The sequence below is a fragment of the Sphaerodactylus townsendi genome, linkage group LG04, assembly GCF_021028975.2.
Source record: "Sphaerodactylus townsendi isolate TG3544 linkage group LG04, MPM_Stown_v2.3, whole genome shotgun sequence".
Taxonomy (NCBI): Eukaryota; Metazoa; Chordata; class Lepidosauria; order Squamata; family Sphaerodactylidae; genus Sphaerodactylus; species Sphaerodactylus townsendi.
Genome location: NC_059428.1, coordinates 91,155,982 through 91,168,947, shown reverse-complemented (window position 1 = coordinate 91,168,947; position 12,966 = coordinate 91,155,982). Strand labels below are relative to the sequence as shown.

At 46.4% G+C, this 12,966-nt stretch overlaps 1 protein-coding gene across 1 annotated transcript in view; it reads right to left on the bottom strand.

Moving 5' to 3' along the window:
* PRKX (protein kinase X-linked) overlaps positions 1-5,897 on the bottom strand; it is a 66,951-nt gene extending 61,054 nt beyond the window's left edge. Inside the window, exon 1 of the mRNA XM_048494841.1 lies at positions 5,355-5,897. Coding sequence (XP_048350798.1) covers positions 5,355-5,541 — 187 coding nt within the window. The 5' untranslated portion in view covers positions 5,542-5,897. The remainder of the gene's footprint in view (positions 1-5,354) is intronic.
* Between the last annotated feature and the right edge of the window lie 7,069 nt (positions 5,898-12,966).

Genomic DNA, 12,966 nt, shown 5'->3' with positions numbered 1-12,966 from the left:
TACATCTAAACTCAAATAAAGGTTTGCTCTGTTTTTTGCAAACCAGCATGAAAACACAGTTTGCACTGGAAATAATCATAGAGGGTTTTTTAAAAAGAAAACTAAAAGCAGAAGTCTTTAGATTATGGAATGTGAGGGTAAGAAGGAAGGGAAGGAACACATGACCTCTTGAGTCCTCCAGGCTTTTTAATGTAACTGCAAATTATTATTTATCATTCTGAAACATATCATCCAATATATATTGCCTTCAGCAATCAAAATATCAAGGGGAAAAAGAAGGAGCAGGTCCTCAGTACACCAGTACAAATTGAAAAAAAGAAAGACCAAAGAAAGAGCAACAATGCACTACAAATGAGAACACAAAAGTACATAACATAATGCGTGAGTAGGGAGCATGTGCTCTCACTGGACATTTGATTTTAATGAGTGATGGCTGGATATAGTTTCTTTCACTGTTCTGGTTAAATAGACGATAGTTTACTGAAAATAAATAAATCTGAAGGCAGTTTGTAGCCTTGAAGTTTGAGCCAATTTTGTCACCGAGACGTCTCCCTTGTTATGTTCAAGTTCTGGGTGATGATTTCACTGTCCCTAATGGTACTGCGGTTTTGTCATAGAGTATACATATACTGATGAATCTGTTGCATGCATCTGAAGAGGATGGAGGGTGAGCTGATTGTCCAAAGTCTTGTTGTGGAATCTGTGGTTCTTGTCATTTTTTTTTATATTTTGGTTTTGTACTAATTAAAGATATCAGACAAGAGTAAATACTTATGAAGTATGAAATACAAAATATTTTCTATGATTTCATAGAACACACATTTTTTATACAGGGTAAATTCTTTCCTTAGAAATTCTCACAGGGAGTGCCATAACCTCTCTAAAAACACTTAACAGGACTTTAGAAGATCAACCTTCAGATACCACAAGACTCCAAAACACTCACATAAGAGTCAGAGAAGAAATCCTTTCAACAATAAAATTGCTGTTAGTAAAAGGGTGAACATGCAATGCAAGGTGACAAATGTGCTAGCTTCAGTTTTTGTTCCCTGGCCACAAAAATTATTTTTTGCTCTCGTCATCCTTCTGCTACATTAATTACTAGTATGATCAAAAGATAAATTAAATTAAATGTTTACAAATGTTGATTTCCGAATTCACAAAATGACTCTTAATTACAGAAACAGAGTCACTAAAGTTAAAACTTGGTATTTCACCTTCTTCAGCATTTCTCACCTGCACTAGCAAGCAATTTGGCTAAAGCAAGAGAAAAGAAGGCATTTGTCTCAGATGTGTCAGGTGACATTTCTTTTGACAGTGATGAAACAGAGGATGGTGCAACAGATCTCAGTCAACCTACAGGTGGGGGATGCTGCGCTTTCTCAACCAACAAGTTAAGGCACAATTAAGAAAAAAATTCAATCTGTCCTGAATTATGCCAGCTGCCCAAGGCAATAATGTAATTTCTCTGGCCTTCAGATTAATGAGCATGGGATAAAAGTGTTTTCTCTAGTACTGCCCTCATTACCCTGCCCTCCTGTCTTTCAGGTATGTTAGAACTTCGCTATTTAGACAGTGCTTGTAGGCCAAAAATTCACAACTAAAACTGTTTGTGGCAACCTTCCCTTCACCAGATGCTCAGTAGTTTTTCTATCCCACAAATTCTTCAGGACAATAGAAAATCTATGGGTGGGGAGCACCTTCTCTCACTTTTAGAAAACAATGGGCAAAGAGAGAGATAATACAGCTTTTTCTTCTGCAAAGTCCATACTAATGCAAGGTGAGACAAGACCATATCTGCCAGAGGATCCAGAATTCCCTGAAAACTCAAGAGGAAAGATACTATCTTCCATCTAACCATATCAGGTTTGGAGGAAGTTTAACAAACGAACAGACAGACAACAAACATGAGTTTCTCTTTGTCTGCCTGGTAGAAAGCAAGATTGAGCTCACTCATTCCCTGAGCTCTTAGAATGTGCCAGAAGTCTCAAGGGGAAGGAGAAGATGAATCCCTGATGAACAAAAATAATGATTGGCTAAGTCAGGGGTAGGGAACTTGCGGCTCTCCAGATGTTCAGGAACTACAATTCCCATCAGCCTCTGTCAGCATGGCCAATTGGCCGTGCTGGTAGGGGCTGATGGGAATTGTAGTTCCTGAACATCTGGAGAGCCGCAGGTTCCCTACCCCTGGGCTAAGTTAAGGGGAAAAAAAGGTGAGGTTCCAACATACACCTGATGTTTCATCACTAAGAATTTGCTCAGGCTTGTGTATGATGATTTTACTCCAGCTTCAGTTCTCACATTTCATGAGGGGATATTTGGGAAGGCCAACAACATTTAGCTGGAATATGACATTGAAAACTGATAAGAAAATTAGAAGTTGCAAACATTCAATTATTTTCTGTCTCCTTCCACCTTCATAGTAAAGAATTCAGACAAGATTTTGAATTTCCACAACATTCATTAAAACAAATTTCTTAAAACAAACTTTCTGAAGACAGAACAAGCATCAGATTAAGACTTTTAAAGGATTTCTTGTTTAGGAAGAACCATTTGAGAAAAAGTTTAATTTTCCTGGTTATTCATAAGTATGCATAACATAAGTATGCAGATATTATTTATTAATGTTGCAATCCTGAACACAGGCCGTCTGAATTCCAGTGAAGTCAAAGGGGGTTTAAAAGCCTGTCTCTGAGAATCATTCCTCTTATTTACTGGGTACCTGCAAAAATCAAATTGCTTGAATCTCCATAACAGCTACTAGAAATATAATAAATTCAATTAATATATTCCCAAGTGGAATTATGCAGAAATTTGTTTTATTTTACAAACTACACCCCACATTTCTGCCCTTGCAAGGGCCACCAAGGCACCTAACAAGTTTGAATATTCAAAGTAAACTCACAAGAAAACCAACCAGAAGCACATATCATTTAAACCAAGAGCTAAAATACATAGAAAAACATGAAAACAATTATTAAAACATTGGGTAAGGCAGAGGGATCACTGAGAGATACCAAATAAAACAACAACAAAAGTTTTGGAAGAAGATGACAACAGAAGGTGAGAGAGTTCCTGAGTTTTATGTCAAAACCAAGAAAACTGACTCCCAGATTTCCACTTGCCGTACTGGTTAGCATAAAGCAGTATGCTGTCTCTTCAGGTGTAGTGGTCCCAACCCATATGGGATTTTGAAAGTCAAAACCAGAATCTTGAACTGTGCCAAACAAATCTTTAAATGTATGCAAAATAAAGAATACAGGACAAATTTAAGGCCTTGGCACATAAATCTATGTCTTTCATTGTTTATAAACAGAACATTTGTATATAAGTTTATGAAACCAAGATTAACAAAGAACTACAAACTGACAAACTTTTAACACTACCTTTTAAATCAACACTTACCCCATAGGAACATAATACTTAAACACCTTACAGAGTGTCACTTATAAAAGTGACAGATAGATGATATAGGACTTTTTCAAAGATCAATGGAAGAAATCTTTAAAATGTGATCTTAAATACTGCAATTTTTATTTAGGTCATCACCAGACCTGAAAAGACAAGCTGTATTTGCAGTACTATACACAGAAGAAGCACAGACAAAAGCAAAGACTTCATGAAGATCTGGTGATAGATGAACCAACTGGTTTATAGTAGCTAATAATGCTTCTTCTACTTGGAAAAGGCAGGAAAGAGAGCTTGCACTTCCCCATTTATGATCCAAACCTCTTCAAACAGGTCCATCTTATGCTTTTGAGAACCTTGCAAATATTACAATCAATACGCACAGCCCAGTTTTCCAAAAGCTGTTTCCTGAGTTCTACTGACCCAAGCTTGTTATCATCATGTGTTCTCTTCCTTTACAGATTACTGTACTTTAGAAAACTGAACACTTGGAGTGGAAGAGGAAGAAGGTGGTACAGAGAGAAGCAGAGGATATGACCACAATGCCTCATGACAAACAAGACACTGTGATCACATCCTCTGCGTCTCTCTGTACAATCTCCTTCCTCTTCTACTCTTTTCTAGTATCCTACTAACATCAATCATCTATGTTGATCAGAAGCAAACATTCTTGAAGATGATAAATTTGAAACAGAGGTCTCTGTGCAACTGGAGGGCTCCCTTGTCTCAGAATACTTAAAACTCTCCAGAATACATGAAGAGTCATAGGAATACAGATCACAATCATGCTCATTGTGTAAACAATGGTTAGCATGTTTAACATATAATGAAAACCTACAAGATGAACACAGGAATAAATCTAAAGATGAGGACCATGTTTAACATTCGCTGCACTTGGATAGAATTTGTAAATAAGCTATAAAAGAGTCACACATTCAGTCAAATGCTCATTTTAACCTGAAGAGGCATGAAATTATACTACCTTAAAATAATTACTTCACACAGTGCCTTTATGAAAACAAGCACCAAAATTCTTTGAAGCATAATGCAGCTCATGTGCGGTTTAAACTGCATACTATACACTTAAATGAGCTGAACAGCCACTGAAGTTGTTGGACTCAAAGCACTTTGTATGCAAATACTTCTGTTCAAAGGGCTTGTGGGTTGCTAACTCAGTATAGTTTTAGTATTCCAAGATAAACAGGACCACACACTGTTGACAAAACTAGTCTAGCTTTATGCCAATACAGAGACAGATGCCTGCAAAATCCATTCACTTGTGTGTTCATACATACAGAGCCTCACACCTTATCAGACTTCATCATGTTGGGTTTGGCAGATCTCAAGTCCCAGGGTGGCACCTGCCAGCTTTTCAATAGACATATGGAAAAAGCTCCTTGTGCTGTCTCCGATAAAGCACCATAGAAGCTCTCCAGATGAACAAACAGGAAGGAAATGCCAAGTACCACACAGTGCTAAGAAAAGAGGGGGAGCCCAGAAGTCAGTTGACAAATTGGCCCTTTAGCAGACGACATGAACGGCTGGCGAAGACCAAGAAGCCAAAGGTAGCCACCTGCCACTGTCACAGAGATGGCATAGTGTTGGCAGCTGGCTCCGTCCTCTGGGGTTGTGCTCAGGGGAACTAAAACGGTAGCAACAGCTCTCCTTGTTGCCTTGACTCTCTGATAATCCTTTGCAAAAGAAGGGTCACTGCAGGACTGCATTTCACTACCTGATCTACAAGGCAAGGAGAAGCTAAGGCATTCAGAACTAACAAGCACTGATCGCCTCCCACTGCAGGAAAGGGGGGGCGACAAGAAAGAGCGCCCCCCGCCACGAAAAACGCCTCCCGACCCCGCCTGGGTGGCCCAGGGGAAGGGGGCGCAAGCGTGCGGGCTCTCCCAGCGCCCTTTGTTTTTCATTGGCTGCGGCCCGGCTTCACTCACCCACAGTGGCCAAGGTCTCCAGATCCTCCAGTCTGTACGCGTGGGACTCCGGCGCTGCAGTAGCAGGAGACCCTCGGCCGGCGGGGCTCGAAGAAGAGGCAGGCTTGGGCTCGCCGGGTCCCGCCACCTCGTAGCTGCCAGGGCTCCTCGCCCCGACTTTCGCCCTCACAGCGCTTAACGTCTCCATGTGAGGAAGAGGAGACAGTACGATTCAAAAACAAGCACGCAAAACAAAGCGCAAACGGGCAAAGTTTGGGGTACCAGGTCGGCCTTTCAGCAATTGCAGCTGCCCCGAGCCCAGGCCGGCTCCTGCCTCAATCTCTCAGCAGCTCCAGACCGGCGGCTGGCGCCCCACATCGCGCCCGGACGCCGCGCGCCTTAGCCCCTGCGCGCGCGCGACCACTCGTTCTCCCTTTGCGCCTCCGCTCCTCGCGCGCTTCTCGCCGGCGCCTCCGCGCAGACAATAGGCTTGCCCGGGGAGCGCCCAGGCTCTCCCTCGCCAGCCAGCCGGCGGCACGCGGGGATGGAGGGCGGGGTTTGGCTCCCTGCAGCTGCGGCAGAGCCTTCGGGCGGGCGGGGCGGACGGGGAGAGAAAGAGAGAAGGGGAAGAAGCGGCACAGTCAGCGAGGAGGAGGAGCCACGATGGTGGCAAACCGGCTGGGGAAGTCAGCTAGGAAATCCTTACCCGGGAAACGCCGCTGTGGCTACCGGGTCTCTTTACCTTCGCCAGCCATCTGGCTAGGAAATGGAAGGACTTGAGAGAGTTGTTATTGTCAGGCAGCTGCTTCTTCCCACGCCTCCTTTCTGCAGGGCTAGACACAGCCAGATGCGCGCGCTGCCGCCACGCTGCTCTTCCTCGCCTTGTGAGGCAACAGAAGTCGGCCACAGACTCTGGGGGGAGGGGTGTCACCTCAATGTCCCTGTTGAGCCGGCAGTGAGGGATGAAGGAGGAGGCAACTGGTAAGTACTAGGCAGGCAGGCCAGGCATGGGGGTGGGGGGGGAGTGGGCAGGCAGGCTTCCCCTCTCCGGGGCTGCTCTGGTTCCATTTTGGGCCTGGCTGCCGGCTGCCTCTCCCCTGGGTCCCATCTGCTGCCCTTTGGGCCTTCTCTGGCAGCAAACCTGCTCTGGGGACTGCAGAGAGAATCACAGGATTCTGGGGACACTCAGTGTATTTATTAGAGGGGTTCCTTGGCATTCGAGGAGCAGCTCCAACTCAGCCTCTGGGGCTGCAACTTGAGCATCAGCTGCCTCCAGTTTCCCTTTCGTTCTGCCCGCTTTACCAAAGGCCAGCCACTGAGCGATTCCCTCCCAGGGAACTGTATTTGAATGCAAACTTTGCAATCCTTTGTAAGTAATGCTCACCCCTCCCCAAAGTTGCAGACCCAAAAGGAGAAGAAAAATAATCTCCTCTCCTTGCAAGAGAGTTGACCCATTGCAAACACACGCCCCCCAGCCCTGTAATCCATGCAAAAAAGGGGGCCATGAGTTGCAGAACGCCAAGCCAAAAGAAAGGCAAGCCCTCCTCTTTCACTCCACCCAAACTTGCAAACTCCCCGCCTCCAAGTCCCGTGGCATCTCCTTGCGGGCAGAAGTTGGTGTGTGTTTTTTTGCCTGGTGTTTTGCATGAGTTTTTTTTGCAAGAGCTGCCCCATCTCTGGGTCATGCTTTGGGTAAGGCAGCCGAGTGGACGGGGCAGATGGGAAGTCCAGATTCAGCTTTGCGCCAGGGGAGTCCTGCAGGGTAGGCTGCTGTGTGGGATGAACAGAAGCTGCTGCTCTCCATAGGGCAGAGGGGGTTTGCATGCCTAGTGCTGCTGGCAGCACCAGTCAGGCTGCTGCCGCTGTCCCCTCTCTGCCCAACGGAGCAGGCGGCTGCCTTCTCTGTGGAGCAGAGAGGATTTGAATGCCCGGTGCAACCGGCTCACGTAGCACAAAAGCTGGCAGCACTGAAGGCTGCCCCGGCCCCCTCTCTGCCCAATGAAGCAAGCAGCTGCCTTCTCCTTGGGGAAGAGAGGGTTTGCAAGCCCGGTATTGCCAACTTATGCGGTGCAAAAGCAGCAGCGCTGCTGGTGCTGTCCCCTCTCTGCCCAATGGAGCAGGCGGCTCAGCTGCCTTCTCCATGAGGCAGAGAGGGTTTGCATTGCTAGTGCTGCCATCCCCTCTGCCCAACGGAGCAGGTGGAACAGCTGCCCTCTCTGTGGAGCAAAGGGGGTTTGCATGGCCGGTGTTCCCAGCTCACACAGCGCAAGAGCAGCAGCCGCAGGCAAGTCCCCTCTCTGCCCAATGGAGCAGGAAGCGGCCTTTTCTGTGGGGAAGAGAGGGTTTGCAAGCATGGTGTCGCCAGCTTGCGCGGTGCGAGAGTGGCAGCACCATGCAGGCCGCCGCCGCCCCCTCTGCTCAACAGATCAGGCGGCTGCCTTCCCCATGTGGCAGAGGGGTTTTACATACCTGGTGCTGCCGTCCCCTCTGCCGAACAGAGCAGGTGGAACAGCTGCCCTCTATTTGGGGCAGAGGGTTTGCATGCCTGGCACCGCTGCCCCCCCCCCGCCCAATGGAGCAGGCAGCTGCCTTCTCTGTTGGGCAAAGGGGGTTTGCATGGCCGGTGTTCCCGGATCGCAAGGTACAAAACCGCAGGCAGGCAAGTCCCCTCTCTGCCCAATGGAGCAGGAAGTGGCCTTTTCCATGGGGCATAGAGGTTTTGCAAGCATGGTGTCGCCAGCTTGTGCAACCCGAGAGAGGCAGCACCAGGTAGGCCGCCGCTGCCATCCCCTCTGCCCAACAGACCAGGCGGCTGCCTTCTCCATGGGGCAGAGGGGGTTTGCATGCCCGGTGCTGCCGGCAGCACCAGGTAGGCCACCGCTGCTGTTCCCTCTGCCCAACAAAGCTGCCTTCTCCATGGGCAGAGGGGGTTTGCATGCCTGGCAATAAATGGTTATCCTGTTCGGCCCCCAACCTAAAGTGTGCTTTGAGTTTTGGCCCCCTGTGCAATTGAATTTGACACCCCTGCTGTTGATGATTCATTCTCTGGCCTCCCCCTTCTCCCTTCCCTTTTTGCGCCTGTTTTTGCTTTCTTTTGCACCCCTAACAGTCCTAGTGGGTGCAGACTGGAGGAAATAGGCCCAATCGTTGTTGCAAGGCAGGACAGGAGTTTGAAGATGGAAGTTTGAAAAGACTGAAGCGTGGAAAGCGAAGGAGTGGCGCGTAGGACTGGAAGAAGTCTTAGAGTAGGCCACACGAATGGAACAGTTCAGCTTAGACTACTAGGAAAACAAGGAAGCATGTCTTGGGAAAGTATTCCAAACCTGGATTGAACCTGAAGCCTGGTCATAGTATCTTTGTGAAACATTGCAAAACGGCATGTAGACTTAGGAGTTCTCCAGAATTCTTCATCAGGTTATCAAAAACCAAAGGGAGAAGAGAGAGAAAAGATGATTCGGGTCTGATTGTCCGTGCAGGGATGTCCATATATAGGAATGTAAAATCCGACCAGTAGTCAATCTACTCCAATATCCTGTTTTATACAGTGGCCCCTGGAAGGTCAACAAATAGGAGTTCTCTCTGATGTTACCAATAATAGCATTGATATTCAGAAACTTGCTGCCTCTGAATATGGAGGTTTCCTTTAGTAACCAGCAGAGGCATACCTAGGGAAAATGGCACTCGCACCAAGCACTGAAATGTCATCCCCCACCCCCACCCCTGGACTCCACCACCTAAAATCCAGAGCTGGTAATCTTAACCCCTCCCCTGCCATTATCTGGAGGGAGGGATTACAACCCTAGTGTGACCAATCCTATTTCTCCAGATGTCTTATGCATCATAGAATGAAAATGCTGGGGTGCTAATTGCAAACTTGTCCACTTATTTTAAAAAAATACCTGGGATTGTGGGTGGATCTAGGGATGGGTAAGCATATGACACCTGACTGTATTTTGTCCTTCAATGAGCCTGGTAAGTTTTTTGACTGGGCAGATAGAGGATACTGCCTTTTGGGGGGCAGGAATTAAAGATTTGGTGCAGGGTCGGTATCAGCATACTCTGAGGTGGAGCGCTTGTCAAAGCTCTAGTTGGCCCTTGTATAGAATCATCACGTGACCATCTAACAATTAACACCCATTTAGGAAATATCAGCTGACCATTCTGGGTCATTAATTTAGCAATGGAATGACCAACCAGCAGTTGTAGTAATATAATGTAATGAGTAATTAAAGGGAAAAAAATATGGCTTTTGCAAAGGAACAGGTCAAGCATGGTCTCTTTCTGGCTCCATGCTATCTCCCCCACTCCAGAAACATATCTACTTACAATGGTGCCTGGGGCTAATCCAGATGCTATACCCCATCCCTTACTGAATATGAGGTGCAGTTGAAGGCTGGCAAACCCTGGTCACAGTCTCTACATGGAGATTGTGAATGGGGCCAGCCACCCCTGTCTCATTGTGCAGATTGTATGTGGGTTGCCCAAGCCTGGACTCAGCTGGGCTCAGACTGAAGCCAGCTGTTCTCATCCCTCTAGCTTTGTTTGTTTGTTTATTATTAAACTTGTATACCACCCTCCCCTGGAGGGCTTGGGGCGGTTCACAACATAGATATACAACACAGGTAGATAGATAAATAAACTCCGTATGTTTAGTACTGGTCCTTATTAAAAAAACAGCGCTCAAATTATAATGTTTCATTACAAAAGCAACAGATGGCGTCCAACAGCTTAAAACTCCCCTGGAGGGGGGGACAGCAGGGCTGGCTGTTTATACTGTTAGCTCTGCCCCCCCCCCCAGCTCCATATTGAATTAACCTCTGTGTGGAGATGGGCGGGGTGAGCCCAGGCTGACCCCGCTGTAACCCTGCCCTTTAGACCCTGCTTTATGATTTCTCATACTGTGTGCTACAAAATGTTTGTATGGGTGGATAGCAGAGTGTTCAAGCTGAAAGCAAGCCTAAGGCAGAATAGTCTGTTTGCAGAGATTAGATCTGTTAGTTACTCCAGTGATACAACCTGGATGCCTCGTAACAGGGACATGAATCTTTGATTATCCCACCCTGCCAGAGTACTCTGTTAACATAATGGAATCTGTGAAACTCCTGAATACCACACCTCGTTAAGCTGTTCTGATACAATGAATCCTGGAAGCCCCTGATACTGTGCTCTTGAGAAAACATTTCTCCAAACAACTGTCTCTTCCCTGCATTTCCCCCACCTCTCAGATACGATCTCCCTAACAACAAGATCCCTTCCTGATTCACTCAAGCCTCAGCCAAATTTGAATACTTAAGGCAGAGACTTTAGGAAGTACCTCTGCATAAACCATTCAAGGTATCACTGATGTAATCTAGGACCAATTGGCCCCATTGTCCTGGGAAGTAGAGATAATAGATAGAGCTGTTAATTAGCTCAACCCCACAGGTCCAGCAAGGAAACCCCAAGCAGTTGCAAAGAAACGAAACCTAAGTTTGAATTTCCCACCTTACCTGCACAAAGGGGTATACAAGTTCTGCTCACCAGAGCCTCAGTGCTCATTTCTAACCTGAACCTCTCTTGGTCACGTTGGTGTGAGACACGATATCATCCTTCGTATAGAAACCCTTGCCTTCTTCTGGAACTCCTCTGCAGATTTTAGGTAACGTATAAGTCCCCATTCTATCATCCAACCTATCTTTTCCTCCCTGTTTATATAGTTAGGAACTGTGTGTATGTGCCTTCACATCTCACTGTGTGATTGTTTGCAACCAAAACTTATATAAAAATATTTAAACTGCAATTTGGTCTTTTGTGAATTCTCTGCGGATATGTTTCAAGTAGTTTCTGGTATAGTTGTCTAAAAAGATCCTCTCCCAGCCTACCTCTTGTATTGCTAAGCCGAGTAATTCCCCATTGCTCTATAAAAATAAGTTTGTATACTGTTAAACTGGGTAACACCGCTCTCAATCTCCATAAGGAGATTGTGGGCAGGGTAAACCCGGCTCGCTGGCCTTCATCTGCATCCCAGTCCCGAACTCCGTGTGCAATTCTGAACCAGGGTGCAGTTGGGGGAGTCTGCAAATGTGCCCCCCAGAAGTGGTGGCTGGCGCTTGAGACACCCTCCCACCCCCTAGATATGCCAGTACCCCACTCTGCTTCTGATGATCATGCAGTAGGCCAGCTCTGTTTTAAGTGCCTCCCCTGCGCCGACCCAGCTCTTCTGAGCTGGGTCAGTGCACGGGAGGAGAAGGGGGGGCAGTTTTGTGGAAGACCCACCCCCCGCCGGTACGCCCAGGGCAATTTGGCCTCCCCTGTCCCTATGGGTGGTATGCCCCTGAATGTCAGCAAAGAGTTGTGGGCAGTGGGATATCTCCTTGTATGTAAACAGAAATGCAAGAAGAGCCCTCTGTAAGCCCAGTGCGCTGAGAAGAGTCCTGAGGTAATCACCTAGTAAGAAGGAGAGAATGAAGAAAAGAGAGAAAGAGGGATAGATGAAAAGAGAGAAACGACCGATGAAAAGAGACGAAGAAGAACAGAAAGATGGAAAACCCTTTGCAAGGGGATGCAATGCAATACCAACCCTTCCCCATGCTACCTGAGCTCATGGATGGAACTGGGGAGAATGTGATTGATCACTGATTGCTTCAGGCTGACTATAGCCAGCAGCTCCTGGGAGTGAGGGTAGAAGCCAAGAAGCCAAGATACACTACTTGCTTGTAAAAGTCCCCTCTGCCTCACATGCAGCATGTGGCTCTTCTTCTCTTCTCTCTTCTCTCTTCTCTTCTTCTCTTCTTTTCCTTTTCTTTCTTTTCTTTCTTTTCTTTTCTTTTCTCTTTTCTTTCTTTCTTTTCTTTTTAAGTGAGCAAGCTACAAACTTAGTAGCCTCTACTTGGGCCCAGGAAAATAGCTGTTCCAATCTCTGGCCTCCAGCTAGAGGCAATTAATTTTGTCCCATTGTTTTCAACAGAACTAAACAAAACTAAATTGATCAGGATTTGGATCATTAGGCATTAATGCATTTGCAAATACTTACACAATCTTTCTCATGCTGATATTGTAGCTATATAGGAGTCATTGGATGCATCTAAATGAACATTGCAGTGCAGACATTACTAAGATGAAAAAAGAGAAAGGAGAGACAGATGAAAAAAGTGAGAGGTGAGAAAGATGAAAAACCCTTTGCAAACCAATGCAATGCAATCAAGCCCTTCCCCACTGCTACCTGAGCTCATGAATAGATCAAGGGTTGATATGTTTGGCTGCTGATTGCTTTGGGCAGATTATAGCCATCAGCTCCTGTGGACAAGGGGTGAAGCCAATAAAGGCACTTTGCAGTTTTTCCATCTGAAGCCTACTGTGGCATTATTAAGCAATAAGTCCTATTAATTGCAAGGGGTCCCTCCCTCCCCTGAAAGAGCAGTCTTTTGCATGTTTATTTTGCATGTCTCAGTCTTTTGCATGTTTATTTGGGACTTCGGAGGATTTGGAGAAATTAGGCAGGTGGATGGACAGGCGGACAGATGGGTGGAGCTGGGAGGAAGTCAGTGTGAAAGAGGATGGCTTGTGTACCTCCGCCTGGCCACTGAGCCCAGCTTGCTGCAGTCTGGATTGCTGCTGTACCCTCTGACCTGATTTGAAGGTGCCAATTTAAGGA